Raw genomic sequence first — 26,129 nt, forward strand, 5'->3', positions numbered from 1 at the left:
AACCACAGACCCGCACAAGACCGCTTGTCAGAAAGGCCACGCCCCCCCCCCACCTGAGCCCGCAGAACCGCCTCCTCTAACCCCGGTCACAAGAAGGCACTGGTACAGAGCACAGATCAGAGACTGGGAAGTTAGGAATGAATGAAGTCCACCTTACCTAGAAACGCATGAATCACTAACAGACAAAATTTATACCTAAATGGGGAAGAAATGGAAAGGAACTGTCAGCATGAAGAAAACGACAGGCAGTCACGCAGGACGCAGCCCCAGCACCTCTGTACATGTGGCTGCAACGTGAGGGCGAGAGCGGCAGCCTCCCCGCCAGCCCGGTGCCTTCCACCAGCTGCCCGTCTCCCTGCTGGACGGGCTGGCACAGAGGACCAGACTGTACCTCGGCCTGCACTGCTCTCACACAGCCATCTCACCCACTCCCGACCACGCAACTCAGAGACCTCGTGCAGGTCAGCATCGATGACCCTCTCCTTTCTGCCCAGGTATGTGTCACCACTTGGTGACAACGATCTCCCAGGAAACAGGCTTCAGGAAAGAGGAGGACAGACATCAAAAGGAAACAACAACAGGAGTCGTGCCCACTGCCAGTGAGATGCTGCTCCAAGCACAGGGCACCGAGCCGCCAGTGGGCATGGCAAACCACGCCAGCCTGGCTCCAGACACCACACAGGGGACGTGTGCATCAGCGCCCCAAGGGCAGAGAAGCAGCCGGGCCCACACACCGGGACCTAAGGCACGGCAGTGTGAGGCATCACGACTGCCCGCTTCTGGGGACATCCCGACGACCCTGTCCCCCAAGTGTGACCCACGCACGGCCAGGCCCCAGGTCCGTGTCCTGCCTCCAGGCCCCTCCCCAGCCGCCCGGTGAGCAGTGTGCTTTCAACAGTCTCAAGACGAACGTCCCTGTGAGCTTCTGCCTGTTGAAGGCTACAATCCGTGGGGGTCGGCTGAGTGCTGGTGTTGACTGTGCAGTGTGGTTTTTGTTTTCTCTGAGGGAGGATTTTCTAGCCGTGTCAAGTCACTGTAATTGAAATGACACCCTAATGGAAGCACAGCTAACGTGAGGACAGCAGTCGTCCCCTCCTCAGAGCTCTGTGCCTGTAACAGACTGAGAGCCGACCCTGCCAGCTCTGCATCCACTCCTCGCGCCCGGACAAGCTGAGCAGCAGCCGCACCACAGCTGGGCGGGCTGGCTCTGTCTGACCAAGGCTACGGGCACAGTCCCGGCGGGGCCCCCACACAGGCCTGGCGCACACGCAGGGCACAGCCGCTTGTAAATCATTAAGTTTTGCTTCCAGAAGTTGAGACTTGTCCATGAATTTCATCAGGTCACTTGCTGACTGAACCCCACCCAGGAGCTGACTTCCTGGGGGGAGAGACGCTCATCACCAGGTCCACTGTCTGAAGACCTGTCTGACCGTCTGTTCCACACTCACACTTTCAAAGCCAGCTCTTCTGCAGGAAGTCCTCGGCAGCTACGCCAGTGCAGAGACCAGCAAGAGCAATGGTCCGCCATCGCGGTGCCCCGCCCTGCAGCGAGACATCCTCCGCTGGCATCTCTGACGTTCTCGCGCACGCAGCCTGGCTGGGCGGCCTGGTGGCTGTTCCCTCAGGGTCAGGAGCTTGCTCGCTGTCTGGCTGGGCGGCCTGGTGGCTGCAGTCCCTCAGGGTCAGGAGCTTGCCCGCTGTCTGGCTGGGCGGCCTGGTGGCTGCAGTCCCTCAGGGTCAGGAGCTTGCCCGCTGTCTGGCTGGGCGGCCTGGTGGCTGTTCCCTCAGGGTCAGGAGCTTGCTCGCTGTCTGGCTGGACGGCCTGGTGGCTGCAGTCCCTCAGGGTCAGAAGCTTGCCCGCTGTCTGGCTGGGCGGCCTGGTGGCTACAGTCCCTCAGGGTCAGGAGCTTGCCCGCTGTCTGGCTGGGCGGCCTGGTGGCTGTTCCCTCAGGGTCAGGAGCTTGCTCGCTGTCTGGCTGGACGGCCTGGTGGCTGTTCCCTCAGGGTCAGGAGCTTGCCCGCTGTCTGGCTGGGCGGCCTGGTGGCTGTTCCCTCAGGGTCAGGAGCTTGCCCGCTGTCTAGCTGGGCGGCCTGGTGGCTGCAGTCCCTCAGGGTCAGGAGCTTGCCCGCTGTCTGGCTGGGCGGCCTGGTGGCTGTTCCCTCAGGGTCAGAAGCTTGCCCGCCGTCTGGCTGGGCGGCCTGGTGGCTGTTCCCTTAGGGTCAGGAGCTTGCCCGCTGTCTAGCTGGGGGGCCTGGTGGCTGCAGTCCCTCAGGGTCAGAAGCTTGCCCGCTGTCTGGCTGGGCGGCCTGGTGGCTGCAGTCCCTCAGGGTCAGGAGCTTGCCCGCTGTCTGGCTGGGCGGCCTGGTGGCTGTTCCCTCAGGGTCAGGAGCTTGCCCGCTGTCTAGCTGGGCGGCCTGGTGGCTGCAGTCCCTCAGGGTCAGGAGCTTGCCCGCTGTCTGGCTGGGCGGCCTGGTGGCTGTTCCCTCAGGGTCAGGAGCTTGCCCGCTGTCTGGCTGGGCGGCCTGGTGGCTGCAGTCCCTCAGGGTCAGAAGCTTGCCCGCTGTCTGGCTGGGCGGCCTGGTGGCTACAGTCCCTCAGGGTCAGAAGCTTGCCCGCTGTCTAGCTGGGGGGCCTGGTGGCTGCAGTCCCTCAGGGTCAGAAGCTTGCCCGCTGTCTGGCTGGGCGGCCTGGTGGCTGCAGTCCCTCAGGGTCAGGAGCTTGCCCGCTGTCTGGCTGGGCGGCCTGGTGGCTGTTCCCTCAGGGTCAGGAGCTTGCCCGCTGTCTAGCTGGGCGGCCTGGTGGCTGTTCCCTCAGGGTCAGAAGCTTGCCCACTGTCTGGCTGGGCGGCCTGGTGGCTGTTCCCTCAGGGTCAGGAGCTTGCCCGCTGTCTGGCTGGGCGGCCTGGTGGCTGTTCCCTCAGGGTCGGGAGCTTGCCCGCTGTCTAGCTGGGCGGCCTGGTGGCTGTTCCCTCAGGGTCGGGAGCTTGCCCGCTGTCTGGCTGGGCGGCCTGGTGGCTGTTCCCTCAGGGTCAGGAGCTTGCCCGCTGTCTGGCTGGGCGGCCTGGTGGCTGCAGTCCCTCAGGGTCAGAAGCTTGCCCGCTGTCTGGCTGGGCGGCCTGGTGGCTACAGTCCCTCAGGGTCAGGAGCTTGCCCGCTGTCTGGCTGGGCGGCCTGGTGGCTGTTCCCTCAGGGTCAGGAGCTTGCTCGCTGTCTGGCTGGACGGCCTGGTGGCTGTTCCCTCAGGGTCAGGAGCTTGCCCGCTGTCTGGCTGGGCGGCCTGGTGGCTGTTCCCTCAGGGTCAGGAGCTTGCCCGCTGTCTAGCTGGGCGGCCTGGTGGCTGCAGTCCCTCAGGGTCAGGAGCTTGCCCGCTGTCTGGCTGGGCGGCCTGGTGGCTGTTCCCTCAGGGTCAGAAGCTTGCCCGCCGTCTGGCTGGGTGGCCTGGTGGCTGTTCCCTTAGGGTCAGGAGCTTGCCCGCTGTCTAGCTGGGGGGCCTGGTGGCTGCAGTCCCTCAGGGTCAGAAGCTTGCCCGCTGTCTGGCTGGGCGGCCTGGTGGCTGTTCCCTCAGGGTCAGGAGCTTGCTCGCTGTCTGGCTGGACGGCCTGGTGGCTGTTCCCTCAGGGTCAGAAGCTTGCCCACTGTCTGGCTGGGCGGCCTGGTGGCTGTTCCCTCAGGGTCAGGAGCTTGCCCGCTGTCTGGCTGGGCGGCCTGGTGGCTGTTCCCTCAGGGTCGGGAGCTTGCCCGCTGTCTAGCTGGGCGGCCTGGTGGCTGTTCCCTCAGGGTCGGGAGCTTGCCCGCTGTCTGGCTGGGCGGCCTGGTGGCTGTTCCCTCAGGGTCAGGAGCTTGCCCGCTGTCTGGCTGGGCGGCCTGGTGGCTGCAGTCCCTCAGGGTCAGAAGCTTGCCCGCTGTCTGGCTGGGCGGCCTGGTGGCTACAGTCCCTCAGGGTCAGGAGCTTGCCCGCTGTCTGGCTGGGCGGCCTGGTGGCTGTTCCCTCAGGGTCAGGAGCTTGCTCGCTGTCTGGCTGGACGGCCTGGTGGCTGTTCCCTCAGGGTCAGGAGCTTGCCCGCTGTCTGGCTGGGCGGCCTGGTGGCTGTTCCCTCAGGGTCAGGAGCTTGCCCGCTGTCTGGCTGGGCGGCCTGGTGGCTGTTCCCTCAGGGTCAGGAGCTTGCCCGCTGTCTGGCTGGGCGGCCTGGTGGCTGTTCCCTCAGGGTCGGGAGCTTGCCCGCTGTCTGGCTGGGCGGCCTGGTGGCTGTTCCCTCAGGGTCGGGAGCTTGCCCGCTGTCTGGCTGGGCAGCACAGTAGCGGTGGTGACTCGTGACAAGGTGGATTTCTAGCACCTGCTCCCCGCGAGCACATTCACAGTGTCCGATCCACCTCCACACGTGCCCAGCAGAAAGCCCTCCTGTGAGCACGCATGTACAGACACGGGTGCTAACAACAAAGGGCACGACCAGGCCGTTACATGGACAGCTTGGGGCCCAGACACGGAGGATGCACAGACACGGTCTAGTTACCTAGAGGTACGTGCTATAAAATGCCTATGAAAGTAATGTTATGTTAGTACCGTGACAGTGAGCCAACTCTAAGGGGGGTGAGTATAAACTCACGCTAGCAAACCAGAGTGGGCCCTCACGAAGGCAGTCAGTCTACAGTGGAGATCAAGTGGCAAAGCTCCTTGATTTAAGCTAATCTGTGACCAAAACTCCGACAGTCAAGTTCACAGGGCTGCCCATTCATTTCTGTCAGGTTTTTATGAAGCTTCCTAGTTTGAATTATGAGATAACTAGACATCACTTCTGAGTCCTCTCAGCCCAAGTTCAACTGTAAATTATACCTACAATTCCATTACTCTACTCACTTAAAAAATGACAAGAACAACTCCCCCTGAAAGTTCCTTCTCTCCATCCTTTGCAAACACAAACACACAAGAGAAGACGATTCCTGTGGTCAGGAAAACCACTGCAGACTCGGGAACGAGGTCCTTGGCGAGCTCACGTCAGCGACACGGTCTGAGGAGGAGCGGGAGGGGCTTCTTCCCGGACACTCGGACATCATTCGAGTCACACAGGTGTCTGAACGGAAACCCAGTACTCCTGACAAACTGAGTGTTCTAACTAGAGTAGGACACACCCGTCCCTAACGCCACTGCTGCAGAGTGGGGTGCGCGTGCGCAACAGAACGGCACGCCCAGGGCTGGCGTCCCAGAAGACTGAACTCACCTTGGGGTCCACTTCAGCGTCGTCCTCCTCTTCACCCTCCTCGTCTCCCAACTCCTGTATCGAAAGGAGTGAACAGGACTTCAATTCCTGTGGTCCCACTGGCCACAAGTTACAGCAAGACTTCAATTTAGAGGGAAATCACTACACACAACTGGTCAACTAACACACTTTGTACACTTCTATTTCTGGATATTCTTTGTTCTTAGAAAACCTGAAATCAACATATTACTGAAGAGCAGCTTCTGTTGGTTAGAAAATTATATCCTACAATCCCTTTGTATCAACCAAATGCAGGGTCACAATGGGACACTGCTGTGGCCCTGCCATCCTCTCACAGTTTCAACAGGGTTGACAGACTGAGGCAGTGTCAAAAATGGGTCTAACGGCCCTGGCCGGTTGGCTCAGCGGTAGAGCGTCGGCCTGGTGTGCGGGGGACCCGGGTTCGATTCCCGGCCAGGGCACATAGGAGAAGCGCCCATTTGCTTCTCCACCCCCCCCCCCTTCCTCTGTCTCTCTCTTCCCCTCCCGCAGCCAAGGCTCCATTGGAGCAAAGATGGCCCGGGCGCTGGGGATGGCTCCTTGGCCTCTGCCCCAGGCGCTAGAGTGGCTCTGGTTGCGGCAGAGCGACGCCCTGGAGGGGCAGAGCATCGCCCTCTGGTGAGCAGAGCGTCGCCCCTGGTGGGTGTGCCGGGTGGATTCCGGTTGGGCGCATGCGGGAGTCTGTCTGACTGTCTCTCCTCGTTTCAAGCTTCAGAAAAATACAAAAAAAAAAAAGGGTCTAACGAGGTCCCAGGACCTCACAAGCTTCGCCCACTCCAGCACGACAAGCCTAACACAGCCTCGGGGCAATGGTACTGCTTCCTGCGCACAGGCTGGTCTTACCTCCTCTTCTCCTTCCTCACCTTCTTCAAACTGAAAAAGAAGAAAACATGTTGTTAAGTGTGTCAAGTGTGGTGGTGCCTGGGCCCTGGTGGTGCGTGGGTAAAGCACTGACCTGGGACGCCGAGGTCCCAGGTTCGAAACCCCGAGGTTGCCAGCCTGTGCACGGGATCATCAACACAAGCCCAAGGTCGCTGCCTTGAGCCCCCAGATCAGATCATGGCACGTATAGGAAGCAATCAATGAACAACTCAAGTGCTGCAACTATGAGCTGACACTTCTCATCTCTCTTCCTTCTTGTCTGTCTCTCTCTCTCTCAGAATAAAAAGGTGTGGTGGCACCCGGCCCCAGACACAGTCCCTGTCCAGGGCCCCACTGGCAGGCCTAAGGAAGCAGGAAGTCCAGCTCAAACTGAGAGGGGCGGTGTGGCTCCGGGCCAGCTGTGTCTGGGCACTTGAGACCGTGGGCTGGTTGCGGCCAGCACTGCAGAAATGCTTGCCCACCAGTCCTGCCACATTAACAGGATAATAGGATGCCAGGTACCTGAAAACCAGTCAAAACAAGGACTAAGGATTGGGGTGGGGTGGGGGGAGTTCAGAAAGGAGACTGTCAGCTTGGGTTTGTACTCAGTCCAACTAGAAAATGGCTGATCCCAGCAAGCCAGTAGCATAATTTTATTACGCACGGGAATTTACCGTTTCATACCCTACGCAAAGGGAAACCTCCATGAGAACTGTGACGAGCCCTGGCTGGTAGCTCTGTTGGCTGTAGTGCCGTCTCACTACGCCAAGGCTGCAGGTTCGGCCAGGGTACAAACAAGAACTGACCAACAAACGCACACAAAAGTGGAACAGTAGATCGATGTTCCTCTCTCTAAACTCAATCAATAAGTAAAAATAAACTCAACGGTTAAAAATGTATATATAATGAAACCTCTGTTTAAAGTAAATTAGAACTAAACTGCATGTGGGCAAAACCCCAACACTATAGTTGGTTGGTTGGTCTTGAATGAATTCCTCCCACATCCGAAGACATCACTGGTCCACACCTTCATTCAAGTTCCAGCGACAAACTGGGGCCAAAATCACAGCAATAAGATAAACTTGACCAGCCCTGGCTGGACAGCTCGGTTGGTTAGAGCAGCATCCTAATACACAAAGGTTGACAGTTCGATCCCTGGTCAGTGCACATACAGGAACAGATCAATGTTTGTCTCTCCTGCTTTCTCTCCCTTCTTTTTTCTCTAAAATCAATAAATTTTTAAAACTTAATTTAAAGCAAAGTGAAGAACTTGCTGGCTGCGGGCTACACAACACAAGGCACTGCAGACTCGGTGAGCCGTCTTCTCCGCACACACGCTCCTGAGAGGCCACCCAGATGGACCGCGGCGAGTGCGGTGCAGGTGCGGCTCATCTCAGACGCCAGGGCCAGCCTGCACGCCCTCCAGCACCAAGCAGCACCCGGGATGGGCCGGGTCCTGGTGCCCGTTCCTTACAAGTGCCCTAAGCAGGACCGAACAGTGTTTCGGGTCAGATCGGAACGGAACCCGCTCAAACAGGCTCAAGGGTGGATCTTCTGAGGTTCTAAGTACCCGTTCCACCTGGGCCTCCTTTACCAAGTTCTGCTGGGCCTGAATCCAATACATTCACACTTGGGTAGAAGAGGGGTTACAAGGTGGGGCGCAGCCCACAGGACAAGCAAGACAACCCAGGAGAGCACAGAAAACAAAGCCAGGACTCCTGTATCTAGTCATCTAGTCATCGGGTAATCAGCGGTTCCTCAAACTTTCAGTCTCCACTACTTGAGTGCTTAAGTGACCCCGCACTCGGCAGAGCTCTGCGCACACAAGCTGGGCCCCACAACACCCCCAGCCTGACCACACCGCCCCCGGAGCCCTCGGCCAGGGGGAGCAGGCAGTGCCTGGGGTGCAGGCGACCCCGAAGCCAGGCAGCCCACCTGGCTCCTGCTGCCCAGCGGGCTTCACAGGAAGGAACCTGGAAGCAGCCAGAGGCCTCAAGGCTCTAACAGCAAGGAAATAACACCCAAACCCCCTCCAGCAACTCCTTACAAAACAAAACTGTCTCCACAGACCAGGGCCCTCGGCAATCGAGCCTTGGTTGTGATGGAAACTGCCTCCGGTGACAGCCAGAGGACAGACCTCTGTGAGAGTGTCCCTCCTGTTCAGCAGGCACCTAGCGCTCACAGGACTTCAGCAGGACACAGCAGCAGACCCCTGGGGTCTTCAGGATAGCCTGCCATGAGCCACGGGGCAGGGCGCACACGGGTTTGGCCTCAGATATCCCCTGATGCTATGACCACTCCTCTCCCTGCCCCCCCCCCAGCACCGTGTGTGGACTCCGAGCACATACATTGTCATCATCCTCTATGGCCTCCCCTGTGAAGTACAGCACAGCCCGCGGGACGATCCGCTCACGGAAGAAGTGCCCGATCTCGAAGTCAGAGGCTAACGTGAACTCGGAATCTTCATCCTGGGAGGGAAAACCCACGTGTGAACTCACTGGCATGAGATCAACACCATGTTCTCCCACCCTACCCCGGCCTGCCTTTCTCCTGACCCAGTTAAAGCCTCCAAGGCGAGCCCCGCAGGCTGACAGCAGCTTATAGCAACAGGAGGCAGGGGGGGAAAGTGCTGCCCACTTAGGGAACACGTGCTTCTGTCCCACCCCAGAGGGACAGGGAACCCAAATTTACCCCAGGGTTTTAGAGAGGAGGACCACAGTAAAAAGAAAAATAGGTAGCTACTTAGGAAACACTGACTTTAACAGCAAAAGAGGAGGTTTCTGATGGCGACATGGTCTTACCAGTGACTCTCCGTCCCCAGATGCTGGAAAGAAGACAAACACTTCAGGTTACACTGATGAGCAAACCCACCCCAATCCCACACAGGAGACTCGGCTGACAGGTAAAACGAAACATCGCACAGCCCGAGGTCTTCACTGGACTGCCTGAGCTCTGGGCCTCCTGGGGGCACCCCACCCTGCCCCGCCCAGCCCAGCCCACCCCTCTCCACCCGCAGACCCAGCTGGCTGGAGGACTCCGGCCCCGGTCTAAACCGACAGGTGGAAGGACTCCGAGTGGCCTGACTGCAGCTGCTGGGTGCACCTGTGCTGTCGCTGGGGCTCTAACCTGTGTCCTACACAACCACACGTGACAACAGGGCAGACAAACGGGACAATCTTTTGAGCTTTCAAGTTCCAGAAAGGTCAACACTGGCTTCTGTCTGGGAAGCGGAAGGAGAGAACAGTGCTGAAACCTTCCTGCCGCGAAAGACCCCGTGCCGTGCGTCCCTCTGGGCACCCGCCACACAGCACCTCACTGCGCTCACATGATGCTGCGTGTGGGTCCTCAGGTGACACACAGACCGGAGACCTGAGCATGGCGGGAAAGACCAGGACTAAATCACATTCAATGAAGCCCGACGACATTCAAATGATCGAGGGATTCAAAGGCCCTACTTTCAGAAATGCTGGTTCGAGGCCCTGGCTTCCATCAGGAGCTGAGTGTTGATTTTGCTGGCCTCACCCCTGCCTTCCCACCTCCACAAGTCTCCGACTGTCCCCAAAGCTGTCACAGTGAGGAGGCAAAGCTGTCCACTCCAGAGACACAAGTGCTGGGTGGAAACACCACCCACGAGGCAGTGGCCCCCAAGCCCTGGCACCTGTGTAAGCAACCCCACAGGCTGTGAGATTTAGGTGTGAGGGCCCTGGCTGGGGGTCAGGGTCAGCACAGGGACCTTCCTCACTTGACTTCTGGATGTTTTGTAGGTTTAAGGACAAAAACCACTAGACTGACCAGCCATCTTATGTTTCCTTCACTTCAAAAACCATCTAATCAATTCTGAGGTCTTTCTTGGCTCCTCCATCACTGCCCCCCACTGCCCGCCTCTCTTCATTCCACAGGGCTTATGATGTGAAAGTATGTTCATCTGACTTCAAAAGTAGCCATATTAAGTCATTACTTATGCCCACTGTAAGTGCACACGTCAGTGCTGTCTGGTACGTTAATATTATACAAACACGATACAGTCTTCCAGTACTTCAATTAAGAAAAAAATCAACCTCCAAATTCTCGAGTCCACTTAATTTCATCAATGCCTTAAAATCCAGTTTTAACGTATCTTCCAACAAATCAAAGCACCCGTATCGTGAATTCACATGAGTACCCTCCAGAATGGCACAGAGAGCTTGAAAGGGCCCCCAGAGGAAACTGAACGATGGACACGACTACTCTCGTTCCCCAGACCAACGCCGTCTAGATGCAAAGCCGAGTCCCAGGGACACAGTGACTCTGACCAGGGACTGGCCTGGACGGGGACAGGGAGGGGCAGCACGAGGCTCAGAGCCGAGGTCACATCAGAGACCGAGCCCCGAGAGCGGGGCCACCCCGCGGCCCGGGACAGGCAGCCCAGGGCAGACAGACCGAGCTCCCCGACGTGGCAGGGCTCTCTCAAACTGGTTTCGTTCTGGGAAGTGAAGAGCCATGCCTTTCCTTGCTTCAGCATGACCCACTGCTCCGCCTTCACGTTCTCTCAGGGTTAGAAATTATATTGAGACGTCCAAGCAACGTACTTTCAAAACCAGTTGCTCCCCTTTCCTGGCTGGAAGGTCCCACCTCTCTTTCAGGACTCAGGGGGAACAACACAGCAGAACCGAAGCTTCCAGGCCGGGCTCCTGCTCTTGGCCTTGCACAGTGGAGACCCAGCTGCTCATTAGTCACAACAAACGCCCAAAGCCCTGGGTTCCCAGAACCAACACCACCCACCAAATCACACCAAGTGCCGCACACAACCTAAAATGACACCGACACAGGTAGAATCAGGGACGCCACTCTGCACACCCACCAGTCCACTAACGACACCCCCGCAGGGGTCAGGACCAGTGGGACAGGCAGCGTTCCAGACGCCTTCTCTGCCTATGAGGGTGCGGGTGGCGGGCGCAGGCAGGGTCAGAGCACGCCCTGTGCCTTCCCTTCATTCACAGCCATCGGCTCTGCCCAGTGCAGGCTGTGTGCAGCACCCTCAGGAGCCCTCGGGCTTGTCTCACGCCTCCGGACACACCCTGCCAGCAAATGCTCAGACTCAACCCAGACAAAGCCAGGAGCTGACAGACACAGGGCTGGGGGAAAGGAGAGGGCGGGTCCTGGGGAAGGAGCTGGGGCCGCCGCCTCTGTAACAGCTCCTGCAACGCACACTGAACTTCTGTGACTTTCGCCTGGTTTCATAAAACAAAAACTCTTCAGGGTTCTCCTGGTTACTGAAAACAGGTACTAAAGTAGGCCTTTCACAAGAACGGAGATTTTCAGAGAGCAGGAGACACTGTACAAAAGCAAGCTACTCACCTTTCAGGGGACTGAAGAAGTTGAAAAACGAATCGCTGGGGACTTGCTTGGTGATTGTTCTGACAGTGCCTCGACCCTTGTGTTTCTGCTTCTTCTTGATCGTTTTGACGGTAACGTTTTTTCCTTTCTTCCAGTCAATAGTACACCTACAGGGACAAGCCGGACACACGCCCCGTGAGAGAAACCGATTACAGATGCATCCGCAAGCACACCACAGCGCTAGGCTTAGCCTGGAAAGCAGAATCAAACCCACCTGCAAGCAAGCCCTAGACACCCAGTCCACTGCAGGTCGGCGACAGAGACAGGCGGGCCTGCCAGCCGAGTGGAAGCATCCCATACTTAGGCTTCCATAGCTGCGATGGCATTATCTCCCCAAGACCTTCTGCACAGTCTGCAGTGTTCTCTGTGCCCAGCCCCGATCAAGGCAAAGGTGCCTCAGGAGCCTGTCACCTGCTGGCCCTGGACAGACCTAGAGCACACTTCAAGTCACCACTCACACATCCGAACTCTCAAGGCAGCTACATAAGTGGGACAAATAGGAGAAAGGAAGCGGTGACCACATCCGTACTGACAGCCGGTGAAAACACACCAGCCCCAGGGGTGCCGAGCAGTCCTGGTGGTGGGTCAGCACGGCCTGCTGTAAACTCTGATCCCGCCCCCCGGACCACCAGGCAGCACCTGACTATGTCTGAATGGCTGGCTCTAGAACACACCTGAAAAGCCAGGACTGCTTCCCACACGATGGCTGGCCCTGGGAAATGGTCCTTCCAAAATGAGCAACAAGTCTACCAGGATTTTAATAATGCTCTGAATTACTTATCCAGGGAGATTCATGAGAACTCAGTTGGTTCCAGTGAATAAAAATAACTTTTTAATTCAAAATGAAATGATTTACAAAGCCATCTCAAACTACATTTATTCCTTGGTGACCTACAGCCTGAAATCACCAAATTGCTTGACCATGAGTCAAAGGACAATTAAACTGCCCCATGAATTTGCAAACCAAGCAAATGACCTGCACTCCTCTGTGCTGACTCACTCACTCACCACCAAGCCTGTGCTGAGGGCATGGCCTAGCTGCACTGATGGCACGAGAACCCAGTCCCCTCACTCAAATGAGGACGCTGGGCCCCTGACTTAAACTTATCACGTGTAACCACGTGACACACTTCCCAGCACCGGTCATCGTATCCCCAAGCAGAAAGACTATTTAATTTAAATCTTTGTCTACTGGGCTAAGCGGGTTAAGAGCTTTCTGCTTCAGTCCTGATTTCTAACTTACTTGCAAAATTCTACAATCATCTCCTAGTTTTGTTTCAGAACAAGAAGTGGAAACGGCGTTCCTTACCCGTCACAGTCAACTATTTCAGGACCTTCAAAGGAGAAGGGGTCGGCCTGATCTGGCTCTGACTTCATCTTGTACGTTTTTGTCAGGACCAAATTGGTAAAGTAGTCGTTGGGTTCAAAGTGGAACTCTAATACAAAAGACTAAAAAAAAAAAAACTCAGGGTAAGCACCACCTAAAATCTACAAATACCTTTGGACAGACTTTACAAGCCACACAGTACTTACCGGAAACCAGCTCTCCCCGGTAGAAGCCGTACTGAAAAGTGCAATAGCGTGCTACGTAACAAGAAAAACTTCTTGATTGCAAGAAACACCAGCACCAAGTTGAAGCACAGGGTAGGCTGGGGGCAGGGGTCTGTATGCACGTTCCGCTCAGTGGAGGGCTGGCTGTCTCTGGGTGGGGGGAGGTCTGAGGGAGAGGCTGGGCACGACAGCCCTGCCCTCCTCTTTCCCTCCTGGACGCAACAAAACACGCGCTCTCTGCCCCACAGTGACAGTGGAAGAGCAGCGTGGGGGAGGCAGAGGAAGCCACGGGGCACCAAGGACCAGGCCACCCTCAGTCACAAAGCACGCCACAGCCTGAGCAGCACCACAGGAACACAGACAGAGCTGCGCAAAGCCACAGATAAAACCCGATGGCCGAGAGCAAAGGCACTCCTACGCACGAGTGCCACAATAAATGAGAAATGAAGAGATGCCTCAGTTTGGGGACAAAATGTAGAAAGAATATGTGGTTCCATCGTGTGTTTTGGGAAACCAGGAGCACTCACATACTTTTAAGTAGTTTTTTGAAGGACAACTTGGCAATATCAAAATAATTACTAAAATAAAAAAGCCCATCCTAGTACTGCTATCTTGAGGAATTTGTCCTCCCTGAGGAGGGAGCTACCTGAATGGACGAATGAGGATGTGCACAGACATTCACTCAACCCTTGTTTCTAAAGAAAAAAGACAGCCTGGGTAAGTACCCTATAGTTCACAAAGGCCGACCCAGCAGGCAGCCTGGGCTCACCTCTGCCTGCAGTACTGTGCAACTCTGGGAAGTTACTCAAGGTCTCTGTGCTTTTCGCATCTGTGAAAGAGAAATCGCAGCCTCTCCCTCGACTTGACTTGAAGATGAATCTATGAAAGCAGTGCTCAGAACAGAAAGGGGGAATGAAAACAGTCCTTTCCAAAGAAGGGCTCGAGCAGACACAGGTGACTGGAGGACTGGGGGACTGTCCAATTGGTTTCAAGAGGGATGGCAGCAGGGTCTGGCCAGGGGAAGTCCGCTGACCTTTGCAAGAGCCATGTGGGCTGGAAAGGAAAGGCAATCAACAAACACAAGCCACTGATCTGGCGAATTCAGGCTCAGCAGGACAGAAGGCCACCCCAGGGCCCGGAAGCCCACATACCCTCTCCAGCAGGAAGACAGAGGGGCAGGCAGAAGGGGGCAGACAGGGCTGGCCCAGCCAGAGGGGTGCTGTGCGTGGCCCTTGCACACGCCCCGTCCCTACAGGGCGGTCCTCACGCCTTCTCCCTCGTCCTATCCCCACTCCTCCGCACCGTGTGTGACTTACTGTTTTCTCATCTTTTCCAGTTGTTTTCTTTTCTTCCCCTAGGCCTCTGTTTACCCAGAGTAACCCAGACACAATGGGGATGAGCCAAAGTGTTCAATGGACCAACAAAACAAAGGCCCAAGGATGAGGCCACGTCATTGGTGCCCCAGTCCCACCCGTAGTTAAGAGTAAGAGAGGATCTCCTTTCTGCCCACCACATCCACTCGGTGGCTGCTGTCTCTGCCAACACTCACGCCAGGACGACTAGGAGAGGTCCCCACTCCACCCCACTCTACGGGCCAGGTGGATAACAGACACATGGGAATGACTGTGCTCTGCTCTAAGCTTGAAATTACTTCAAAATAAAGACCAAAAGACGGTGACTACCACACAAAGCAGAAAGAAACACTGCCAGCAGGCGGCCTCAGGTGCACTCACCTCTGTAGACCCAGTCACTATGCTAAAGAAAGTGTCAGAAATTCACAATAATGCAACAACTCAGAGTGGGTGGCGATGGGGGCACATCGGGGTGCTAAATAAACTATCCCGCAGCCAACACGTGTGCCGACCACCACGCCGCACCCAGCAGCGCCCGCACGGCGGGGACAGCAGCGTGACAGCGTCTGCACTCCCACCCACGTGCTGGTGTGGCAGAGCGGCGACCGCAGAGAGGGAAGGAGATGGGGCGTGGGGCAGCACCAGCGCACGACCCTGTTTCATTCTGAAGCTCGGTGGTTTCGCCATCTTTGTAGCTTCAATGTCTTAGCTGCTTCATGGTCAACAGAGGACAAGACTAGGGAATTGGCAGCAGCAGCTATTTCTGGAAGACGGGCCCTCTCTGCTACGTCTTCTCAGTGAGCACAGGGCCCTCACAGGAGAGCAGGACTGGCCGTGGCCCGCCACCGCCTGGGCTCCGTGGTCTGTGAGCCAGCCGACAGGGTGAGAAATAAAGGAGACAAGCCCAGGAAAGCAACAGACAGTATCTAATAAGAGAAAAGGAAACTGACCCGAAGAGGAAACATCAGTAAACTGAATCTGGATGAATGACAGGTGAGAAAGTAGTGTGGGGAAAACTCACAGAATCTTCAAGTGCCCTGACACACGGGAATGAGAATTCACACATCTCAGCAAACGAGGCCCTGTGGCCTAAGGCGGCCTCCAGGGGGTGCTACCGCAAAGCCTCTGCACGGGTGAGAGGGCTTGCCGGGCAGAGGACAACGGAGGGCACTGGGTACCCGGTGCTGCAGGAGGAGAGAAAGGATCCCTTCGCCAGGGAGCAGGCATCGCTCCGGCTCATGTCCATACTCCACCCACAGAGGGGACAGCTGACTGTCACCTCCCAGAGTACAGCAGACAAGAGAAGGGGAAGGGACATATACAGCTGTGTTCCCCTGCACCAGCCTCAGCAAATGTCACTTGCAGGACTAGGGAAAGAAATTCCATTCACACTGGCCCTCATCCACTACCTGGGCCTGGTGCTCTGCGACAAGAAGGGAGGAGAAGACCCAGAGGAGACCCAGACTAGGTCCCCACCCACGGCCCACGGGGGCTTGTCTCCAAGACCTGAAACTGAGAGCCACCAGTCAGTCAGTCATGTGTCAATGGAAGTACTATAGCACTGGAATGGAACCCGTCAGCCACAGCCAGGCGGACAGGTCACGAACAGTGCCTGGGGCAGCCAGCGAGGCCGGATGGCCTGTGCCATGCCAACGTTTCTCCAGAGTCAAGGGTGCCCGTCCCAGCACTAGAACGACACTGCAGCAGTGTTTGAGAGGGTGGGTTCTGTGACAAATCAAAGGGCAGGGAAGCACCTGTCAGCCCTATTTTTCTGCAGGTACTGTTTAGAACAGACACCAAGGGGTTTGTCTCATTAGTATCTTGGACTCCTGTTAAAGTGCTGCCCACATCTGTACACATACCCACCACGCTTTTAAGCCGATTGTACAGATGCCAGATCCTTGAAAATTTAGGAGGCACTTAGGAAAAGGACAGTCAAACTGCTGAGAAACTATAGCACAGCACAGTGGACACCCAGTCCAGGCCTGTGTCTGACCCCTGCACCTGCCACCACTCAGCACGTGCCCGAGTCACCTGCCAAGCTGTACCAGCCCTCAAGGAGCATCTCACTCAGGACACCTGGCATGTGAGTGGGGTCTGACTGCTCGCCTGGCCCCAAGCTCTTTACCCTCAGTGGTCAGATGCCCCGACACCAACCAGGAGCTCAAATAACCAGTACTCACCATAGGCTGTCCAGGGTCTGAAAACTTCACTTTAATATCCTGCAGGTGTTTCAAGATTGGCTCATCGTATTCCTAAACACGAAGAGAAATCTCTAATGAGCTTTTAAAAACTGACCCACGTGTGCTCAGTCGCTGCTGCATCACCCCTGGATCTGGACGCGGGACCTGGTGGAGTCCTGCCCTCGTCAGGTACCATCTCCCAGGAAGCCCCCCATCCATTCAGAGGACCAGTCTGACGGGGCAGCAGAGAGGAGTCCTGTCACTAGTCACCATCAACACCAGGCACCAAGGGCACTGTCTTCAATGCTGGGATAAGAGCCCTGGCTGCTCTCACACCAACACCAGCTGCACTGTACATGGGGACAGAGATGCCTGCTGTCACCTGACATGTCAGTACTGAACATCTCTGGAGATAGAATCACAAGAAACGCCTGTATCAGCTGCTAACACTGGTGGCCAATCCCCTGCCCTCCCACACTGGCACATGGCAACAAATATCCAAAACCTGTAACATAGGCACTCACAGTCAAGAACACTTACAGGCGTGTCTGAGACCCAACATTCAGCATTATGTAAGAGCTCGCAACAATGGCTACATGCTTTCACAAGAGATTGTCATTCAAACTCAGAAGTTTACCAATGTTTGTCATTTGAAAAAGTCTAAGAGAGAAAACACCAGAAAAGGAGTAACTAGCCTGATCGAGTGGTAGCGCAGTGGACAGAGTGTCAACCTGGGATGCTGAGGACCCAGGTTCAAAACCCTGAGATCGCCGACTTGAGCGTGGGATCATAGGCATGACACCCTGGTTGCTGCCTTGAATAAGGGGTCACTGGCTCAGCTAGAGCCCCCGGGAGTCAAGGCACATACGAGAAAGCAGTCAATGAACAACCAAGATAACTCAACTATGAGTTGATGCTTCCCATCCCTCTCCCTTCCCATCTGTCTCTCTCTCCCCACCCTCTCCCCCCCCAAAAAAGAAAGAAAAGGAATAGAGACTCAAAACCCAGTGACCACATGCTAATGAGACACTTCATTTGATAAAGTCACTTCTCTACCCCTGAAGTCTAGGGACTGAACCGAAAGATTTCCTGAGGTCCCATTAAGTCCTAAGAATTGAGTCTGGTAACTACCAAGTCTCCAATTGTAAGTTCTTTCGACAGTATGGACAGAACAAAACACTGCAACACAGGTACACAGCAAATCCACAGACAGGAAGGAAGGAACCTCAGTGTGAAGAGTCAGCCCTAACTTCCAGAGGACATGTGGCTCTCGGGCTGTGCACCCTGATGGAGCCTATGCCAGGCTCTGAATCACCAAGAGGAAAGTCATCACTAGTGTGTCTCCAACTACATGGCACCGGGATCTTCAGACTCTTCCCCCTCAACCTAGTAGCGCTCACTGGGTATTTCCCGAGCCCCACAAGACAACCACTATGCCTTTCACGTCCCTGAGGACCAGAGCCTCGCGTGGCCACAGCAGGCACTGGGCACCGCAGGGCTGAGAGCTGCAGCTGCTGTCTCTGACTGCCTACTCTGCTTGCAGGCGTCCACTCTACCTCCGCCCCCCAAACAGAGAACCCCAGATGAGTCAAGTCCATCAGCAGACCTAACAGCTGACCAGGATGGAACCTCCAACCATTATCTACCAAGTCACAGTGCAAACAGCATCTCACCACTCCCTCAGATAAATGAGCCTCCAGAGTGCCAGCATGTCCTTTCACAGCTGTAAGACAGAGAGCAGCAACACCCCATGTGGCTTCAATGCCGAAGCAGACCACCAAGACAAGGTGTTGGCAAGAATGAAAGCGACTCCTCGGACCTATGTCCAAGTGTCCTACTGCCCTCAAAACAAGGGAATGCACAACGAAGCAGCCATGGCACCCCTAACTCTAACCAGCACCAAGAGCCAGGCTACCAAGCAAGTCACCTACTCTGGACCAGAAAGCCCCATCAGCCCAAGCCTGCCAGCATGCACAGCGCGCCCCGCCAGCCGCACAAGCATCACCTGGAGCACATCAGACAGCCCTGCAGGTCCCACCCGGAAGCGCAGAACCTATGTGTCCCTGGGATGGGCACACGTACTGAGGTCTGAAAAAACCTGAACTTTGAGTCTGTCCATCTGCTCCACTATGTGGCAACCTTCCACCCTGAGGCATACCCCAGCCCCATGAGGGCTTCTACAAACACCACTCTCATGACGTGGGGGTGCGGAGGCACTGAGGATACTATTGAGTTTTTTGTTTTCAGGTGAGGAGGGGAGATACTAGGGTAGCCTCCTGCACGTGCCCCCCCCCAACACCAGGATCTACCTTGCAACCCCATCTTGGGCCGATGTTCAAGTACCAAGCAATTTTTAACACTTGAGGATAACACTAGGCCCAACTGAGCAATCCTTAGCGCCCAGGGCCACACTCAAACTAATCAAGCCCAGTGGCTGCTGGAGGGAAAGAGAGAGAAGGGGGAGTAGCTGGTGGTCGCTACTCCTGTGTGCCCTGATGAGGAACTGAACCTTGGGATGTCCACACGCCAGGCCCTGCTACTGAGTTTGAAAAGCTGCCCAGGTAGTTCTAACATGCAGTCTGGGTGAGAATCTGCAGGTCTGGCTCGTGGCCTATGACCTGGCTTTCCCACCCCACCTGGAGCTGTGCAGGAAGAGGAGGCTCGGTCAGGAAGGCCAGCTATTTTAAGCTGCGTGCCAGAGGCGGTCACTGTAGAAGGAGTGCAGGAAACGCTGCTCCCGTCCTCGCCTGAGCTCCCACACACACACAGAGGAGCACTGCGCCGGGAGGGCCCGTCCTCTCCTGAGCTCCCGCACACACACAGAGGAGCCCTGCGCCGGGAGGGCCCGTCCTCTCCTGAGCTCCCGCACACACACAGAGGAGCACTGCGCCGGGAGGGCCCGTCCTCTCCCGAGCTCCCGCACACACACAGAGGAGCACTGCGCCAGGAGGACCCGTCCTCTCCTGAGCTCCCGCACACACACAGAGGAGCCCTGCGCCAGGAGGGCCCGTCCTCTCCTGAGCTCCCGCACACAGAGGAGCCCTGCGCCAGGAGGGCCCGTCCTCTCCTGAGCTCCCGCACACAGAGGAGCCCTGCGCCAGGAGGGCCCGTCCTCTCCTGAGCTCCCGCACACACACAGAGGAGCACTGCGCCAGGAGGACCCGTCCTCTCCTGAGCTCCCGCACACACACAGAGGAGCACTGCGCCAGGAGGGCCCGTCCTCTCCTGAGCTCCCGCACACAGAGGAGCCCTGCGCCAGGAGGGCCCGTCCTCTCCTGAGCTCCCGCACACACACAGAGGAGCACTGCGCCAGGATGACCCGTCCTCTCCTGAGCTCCCGCACACACACAGAGGAGCCCTGCGCCAGGAGGGCCCGTCCTCTCCCGAGCTCCCGCACACAGAGGAGCCCTGCGCCAGGAGGGCCCGTCCTCTCCTGAGCTCCCGCACACACACAGAGGAGCCCTGCACCAGGAGGGCCCGTCCTCTCCTGAGCTCCCGCACACACACAGAGGAGCACTGCGCCGGGAGGGCCCGTCCTCTCCCGAGCTCCCGCACACAGAGGAGCCCTGCGCCAGGAGGGCCCGTCCTCTCCTGAGCTCCCGCACACACACAGAGGAGCACTGCGCCAGGAGGACCCGTCCTCTCCTGAGCTCCCGCACACACACAGAGGAGCCCTGCGCCAGGAGGGCCCGTCCTCTCCTGAGCTCCCGCACACAGAGGAGCCCTGCGCCAGGAGGGCCCGTCCTCTCCTGAGCTCCCGCACACAGAGGAGCCCTGCGCCAGGAGGGCCCGTCCTCTCCTGAGCTCCCGCACACAGAGGAGCCCTGCGCCAGGAGGGCCCGTCCTCTCCTGAGCTCCCGCACACAGAGGAGCACTGCGCCAGGAGGACCCGTCCTCTCCTGAGCTCCCGCACACACACAGAGGAGCACTGAGCCGGGAGGGCCCGTCCTCTCCTGAGCTCCCGCACACAGAGGAGCACTGCGCCAGGAGGGCCCGTCCTCTCCTGAGCTCCCGCACACACACAGAGGAGCCCTGCGCCAGGAGGACCCGTCCTCTCCTGAGCTCCCGCACACACACAGAGGAGCACTGCGCCAGGAGGGCCCGTCCTCTCCTGAGCTCCCGCACACACACAGAGGAGCCCTGCGCCAGGAGGACCCGTCCTCTCCTGAGCTCCCGCACACACACAGAGGAGCACTGCGCCAGGAGGACCCGTCCTCTCCCGAGCTCCCGCACACACACAGAGGAGCACTGCGCCAGGAGGACCCGTCCTCTCCCGAGCTCCCGCACACACACAGAGGAGCCCTGCGCCAGGAGGACCCGTCCTCTCCCGAGCTCCCGCACACACACAGAGGAGCCCTGCGCCAGGAGGACCTGTCCTCTCCTGAGCTCCCGCACACACACAGAGGAGCCCTGCGCCAGGAGGACCCGTCCTCTCCTGAGCTCCCGCACACACACAGAGGAGCCCTGCGCCAGGAGGGCCCGTCCTCTCCTGAGCTCCCGCACACACACAGAGGAGCACTGCGCCAGGAGGGCCCGTCCTCTCCTGAGCTCCCGCACACAGAGGAGCCCTGCGCCAGGAGGGCCCGTCCTCTCCTGAGCTCCCGCACACACACAGAGGAGCCCTGCGCCAGGAGGGCCCGTCCTCTCCTGAGCTCCCGCACACACACAGAGGAGCCCTGCGCCAGGAGGACCCGTCCTCTCCTGAGCTCCCGCACACACACAGAGGAGCCCTGCGCCAGGAGGGCCCGTCCTCTCCTGAGCTCCCGCACACACACAGAGGAGCCCTGCGCCAGGAGGACCCGTCCTCTCCTGAGCTCCCGCACACACACAGAGGAGCCCTGCGCCAGGAGGGCCCGTCCTCTCCTGAGCTCCCGCACACACACAGAGGAGCACTGCGCCAGGAGGACCCGTCCTCTCCCGAGCTCCCGCACACACACAGAGGAGCCCTGCGCCAGGAGGGCCCGTCCTCTCCCGAGCTCCCGCACACACACAGAGGAGCCCTGCGCCAGGAGGGCCCGTCCTCTCCTGAGCTCCCGCACACAGAGGAGCCCTGCGCCAGGAGGGCAGCCGAGGCGATGCCCGTCCTCGCCTGAGCTCCCGCACACAGAGGAGCACTGCGCCAGGAGGGCGGAGCTCTGGAAACTTTTAGACCCGTGCTGTGAAATCTCAAAGAAAGTACAACAGAACTTGCTTCCAACGACCCGTCCCCGACAAGCCCAATGCAGAGAGAACTGTCTCCTCCGACTTCTGAGCAATGAGCATCTAGACAAGTCAGCCAGCGAGACTTTGGGCAGGACTTACTTCTGTATTCTGGAAAGTTCTACCATAACTCAGTTCAGGGAAAGTCAAATTTGTTTCCTTTTAATTGATTCATCATTTCATTATAGAAAGCCTGACAGATCAAGACAAAAACAGAAAGAGTGGCTATTTCAAAATTGTTTTTTTAAATACACTTCCTCTAGAACATTAACAAAATGCTACATATTTACACAGCTAACAAAGATACACAACGGGCCCATTTCATATTTCAAAAGTCCATCAACAAAGATGTCTAATAACTGTGGTAGTGCAAGTGTGTGTGTGTATGCACAGCACGCACACACTCACCCCTCACATCCCCACCTGCTCCCATCACAGCAGGATGGAGAGGTCTCAGATCTGCTGCAGGCTTTCTGGGCGTGAGGCAACAGCCCCGTACCAGGAGGTGAGCTGACTCCGAGTTCTGGCTCGGAGCCGCGGGCCTGCCCACAACAACCACAGTTCCGTGTGTGGGTAGGGGTGTCCTCAGCAGTAACCAACTCCCCCGAGAAATCAAGACTGCTCTCAGTAGGGGCGTCCCCGAGAGTGCCTTTCCACCCACAAGGAGACCGCTGACTGGCGGTGAGCAGCTCAGACGGTGAGGACGGGAGCCCGCCGGCAGGGGGCAGTCTGCTCACCTGCACCAGCTCGCTCAGCATATCCACGTTTCTGAAGATGGTGAACCAGAACTCCGGGATTCCTCTGGGGTTTGGCTCTTCTGCCGCCACGGCTTCTTTCTCTGCTATAACTACTTTATTTTTCATGTCTCCCTAAAAGTTAAAGATGTAGGGAAAAAACCACAAAGCAACAAATTAGTGAATAACACAATGAATTAACACAGAGTCTCCCAGACTACTGTCACAAAGCCTGCTCTCTGCTCTGCACCCTAAGACCACTGCACACAGGGCGTAACGACAGACATTTCTGGGGACAAAGCTCTGAAGACACTCGACCCAGAGCAATTCCATGACGTACTTTAAACTGGCTAGAGGTGGTCCGAGGCCACGCACTGGGAAAGGCCCTAAGAGCTGGCTCCCTGAGGTGTCCCCCTGGGGATGACTGCCCACCACGGCACACACCGCTCCAGAGGCTGCAGCAACAGAAACGGCCACGCCCCTGTACATCCAACTACAAAGAGCTGGCTCGAAAGGTCGCGCCAGACGGCACCGCGCGGACGTCAGGGTGGTGCCCAGAGAGGCTAGGTGTGCCAAGACAGACAGCAGGACCCCGAGGACGGAGGTGAGGCCAGCAGTGCGCAGGCCACGGGAAGGTGGGAGTGCTTCGTCACGGGGGACCTAACGAGGAAACAAGCAGGCGGCTTCTCCGATGAGCAGAAGCAGTGTTTCTTGAGCAATGCGGGCCTGACTCACAGCTACACTGACCCAGCCACGGCTTCAACTAGGCTCTGCACAGCTTTACATCAAACCACACGCCCACTGAGGCTAACATTTCAGGAAACCTTAAAAAGTGTCACCCCAATAAAGTCAACAAAAAGGGAAATAAATCCTAAGCCTGACCTGTGTTGGCGCAGTGGATAGGGTGCCGACCTGGAATGCTGAGGTCTCTGGTTCGAAGCCCTGGGCTTGCCCGGTCAAGGCACATACGACAAGCAACCAATGAACAGCTAGAGTAAAGCAACTACTTCTCATCCCCACCCTTCCTTTGTAACATCAATAAATAAAATCTTTAAAAAAAAAAGGAAAAAAATCCTAAAAGTTAATCTTACAGAATAGAAGCTACTTGTTTCCCAAACAAAATCAAACACAAAGTGAACCTCATGGCAGTGGAATGGGACCCATCATCAGAAAGTCTGTGAGCAGAAGACGGACAGGGCATATCACCAAGAGGACACCTAACCCACGGACCTAAAGTGGCAAGAGGCAGCCCTCTGGCCACGTCCCCGTTTCACTGGCCCTACAGCAGGGTAGGGGCGGTGTCCAGCACCTCACCACAGCCCGCCTGCACAGGACACTGACAGGACTCTCACTGCCCCCACACCGCCGGTGTCCTGAGTGCAGGTGCTCCAGACGACAGAGAGGGGAGACCGCGCCTGGTTCACCGTACTGACGGGACCGGTCAGGTGCCAAGCCCGACAGCGGCTCAGTCTTCAGCCATCAGGACATCTAAACACCTGACCTAAGGATGAAGCAGCGCCTCCCATTAGGGCTCTTAACTTGGTAAAGTCAGGACAATCATTAAAGCTGTTAAAACACTTATTTCGGACGGTATTACGACAACACAAGCCACGGTCATCAGAACAACTTACAGCCAACTTGTCCTCCTCTTCGTTCTCACAGTGCCACTCGGATTCCGCGTCCGTCGGCTCGGCATCACCCGTGACGAACTCCCTTCTCTAAGGGAGAGCGAGACCTTCTTAGAGCTGTGTCATTCGAGCTAAGGCCAGGTCTGTAACTAGGGCTAGGGGAAGACTGAGGACTGGACGCCCCCCAACACTCTGAGACTCAGAGTGCCAGGGCCCACAGGACAACCTTCGAGGGCCCGCTAGGTCAACCTGGAGCGAGCCAGCGCAGCGAAGAGCGCGCCCACCTTGTCAAAGAGAGGCTGGTAGAGCGCGGCGTACTTCCGCTCCAGTTCATGGACCTCCTCGTAGAACTTGGCCTCTATGTGCGCACACCTCACCTGGAGCTGCTTCAGGGCGTTGACTCGCCTCTTCACCGCTCTGGGCAAACTGCAGCGGGCGACACGGAAAAGAGGCACAAGCCTGCAGACTCAGGCAGCACACTCGTGTCTCATTAAACGTAGGTTAACACAGAATTCATGTCCCCACTGTGAAAACAGCTTAAGGCATTAAGGAAAGGGCATACATTCCAAAAGGGTTAAAATAAGGGGGATCCCTGGGCAGACAGCTCAGTTGTTTGGAGCATCACCCCCAAAGTGCAGAGGCTGCCAGTTCAATCCCCAGTTAGTATACATAAAGGAATAGATCAGTGTTCCTCTCTCTCTCCCCAAGATCGATAAATAGAAATAAAAAAAAAAAAAACACACAAAAATGTGGGGTGAGGAAGCTGACGATACTTCATGAAAGTAAAAATAATCAAACATGAAAGAAACTAGCTAAAGGAATAGAAATGAAAAGAACTTCTGTCTTTTCCTTACAAAATCAGCAATTAAAAACTCATGCACCGCCTCAGCAGGTGGTGGCACAGTGGATAGAGCGTCGGACTGGGATGCAGAGAACTCAAGTTCGAGACCCCGAGGTCGCCAGCTTGAATGCAGGCTCATCTGGTTTGAGCAAGGCTCACCAGCTTGAGCCCAAGGTCTCTGGCTCAAGCAAAGGGTCACTAGGTCTACTGTAGCCCCTGGTCAAGGCACATATGAGAAATCAATCAATAAACAACTAAGGAACTACAATGAAGAATTGATGTTTCTCATCTCTCTCCCCTCCTATCTGTCCCTATCTGTCCCTCTCTCTGAAAAAAAAAAAAATGTGAAATAAAGTGTTTAAAAACAAAACAAAAAAACTCATGCCCCCGTGTGCATGCGCGCGCGCGCACACACACACACACATTTGGTAGGCTGAGAGCAAAGCAGGCCTCTAAGGGAATCATCCACTTATAGGCAACAGGACTCTGAAAATGTTCTAGCCTGAACTCTTGGTCACAGTCCAGAAGGCGGAGCAGTCTTGGGTCTCTCCACAGACCTGCACAAGCCCGCTGGACGGGCCGGTCTGCCCTAGCCTGCGCACTGACGGGGCCCCGGCTATGCCCAGCACAGGCAGTTTAGAGAGCTCGGACAGCCTGGAACCACAAAGGATCCTGTGCTGGGTCCATCATAGCCGCGGCCACCTCAGGGTGAAGGCCCTTCACCAGTCACCTTCCTAGGACTGGTGCGGGGAGGAGCAAACACAGAAGCAGCAGAGTAAGAACTTAACAAGATGGTGACATGTACTAGCGTCTGCACTGCTTTTCTGTATCGTTCACACATTTGGAAGTTATTTTTTAACTTTTCAAGTCATCCTGGAGTAAAAAGCATACAGGATTCTAAGCAAACTGGACCCTGATGTCCCCTAGACGCCCTGAATCAGTGATAGTAACGAGTCTCCTGGTGACAGGCACGTCACCATCCCCACAAACCCTGTTCCCAGCCCCCTGCCCAGCTCCCAAAGCCAGAGCACTGGCAACCACAGCCACCCACTCCACACTGCCCCCCAGTGTCACTGCTGCCCCCTCACAACAGGCACCTGCCGAGAGCCCTCCCTCTGGACAGAGCAGCCCCCACACATCCCCTCTCCA

The 26,129-nt window shown here is 56.7% G+C and overlaps 1 protein-coding gene and 1 non-coding gene across 5 annotated transcripts in view; both read right to left on the bottom strand.

Moving 5' to 3' along the window:
• Positions 1-26,129, bottom strand: part of NAP1L4 (nucleosome assembly protein 1 like 4) — a 49,542-nt gene that overhangs the window by 4,515 nt on the left and 18,898 nt on the right. For 3 of the 4 annotated variants that reach the window (XM_066379862.1, XM_066379881.1, XM_066379872.1), the window contains exons 5-14: positions 24,424-24,565; positions 24,143-24,229; positions 22,515-22,646; positions 16,579-16,650; positions 12,802-12,941; positions 11,454-11,599; positions 8,918-8,940; positions 8,465-8,584; positions 6,099-6,128; positions 5,217-5,270 (exon numbers count right to left, since the gene is read on the bottom strand). In XM_066379862.1, the coding sequence (XP_066235959.1) occupies positions 5,217-5,270; positions 6,099-6,128; positions 8,465-8,584; positions 8,918-8,940; positions 11,454-11,599; positions 12,802-12,941; positions 16,579-16,650; positions 22,515-22,646; positions 24,143-24,229; positions 24,424-24,565 (946 nt within the window). Of the gene's footprint in view, positions 1-157; positions 196-5,216; positions 5,271-6,098; positions 6,129-8,464; positions 8,585-8,917; positions 8,941-11,453; positions 11,600-12,801; positions 12,942-16,578; positions 16,651-22,514; positions 22,647-24,142; positions 24,230-24,423; positions 24,566-26,129 lie in introns of all 4 variants that reach the window. The other variant, XM_066379889.1, reaches the window with a different exon arrangement.
• LOC136389893 (small nucleolar RNA SNORA54) lies at positions 15,887-16,009 on the bottom strand. Its single transcript, XR_010748448.1, has one exon. It is a non-coding gene; the product is annotated as a small nucleolar RNA SNORA54 (small nucleolar RNA).

The sequence above is a fragment of the Saccopteryx leptura genome, chromosome 1 (assembly GCF_036850995.1).
Source record: "Saccopteryx leptura isolate mSacLep1 chromosome 1, mSacLep1_pri_phased_curated, whole genome shotgun sequence".
Taxonomy (NCBI): domain Eukaryota; kingdom Metazoa; phylum Chordata; class Mammalia; order Chiroptera; family Emballonuridae; genus Saccopteryx; species Saccopteryx leptura.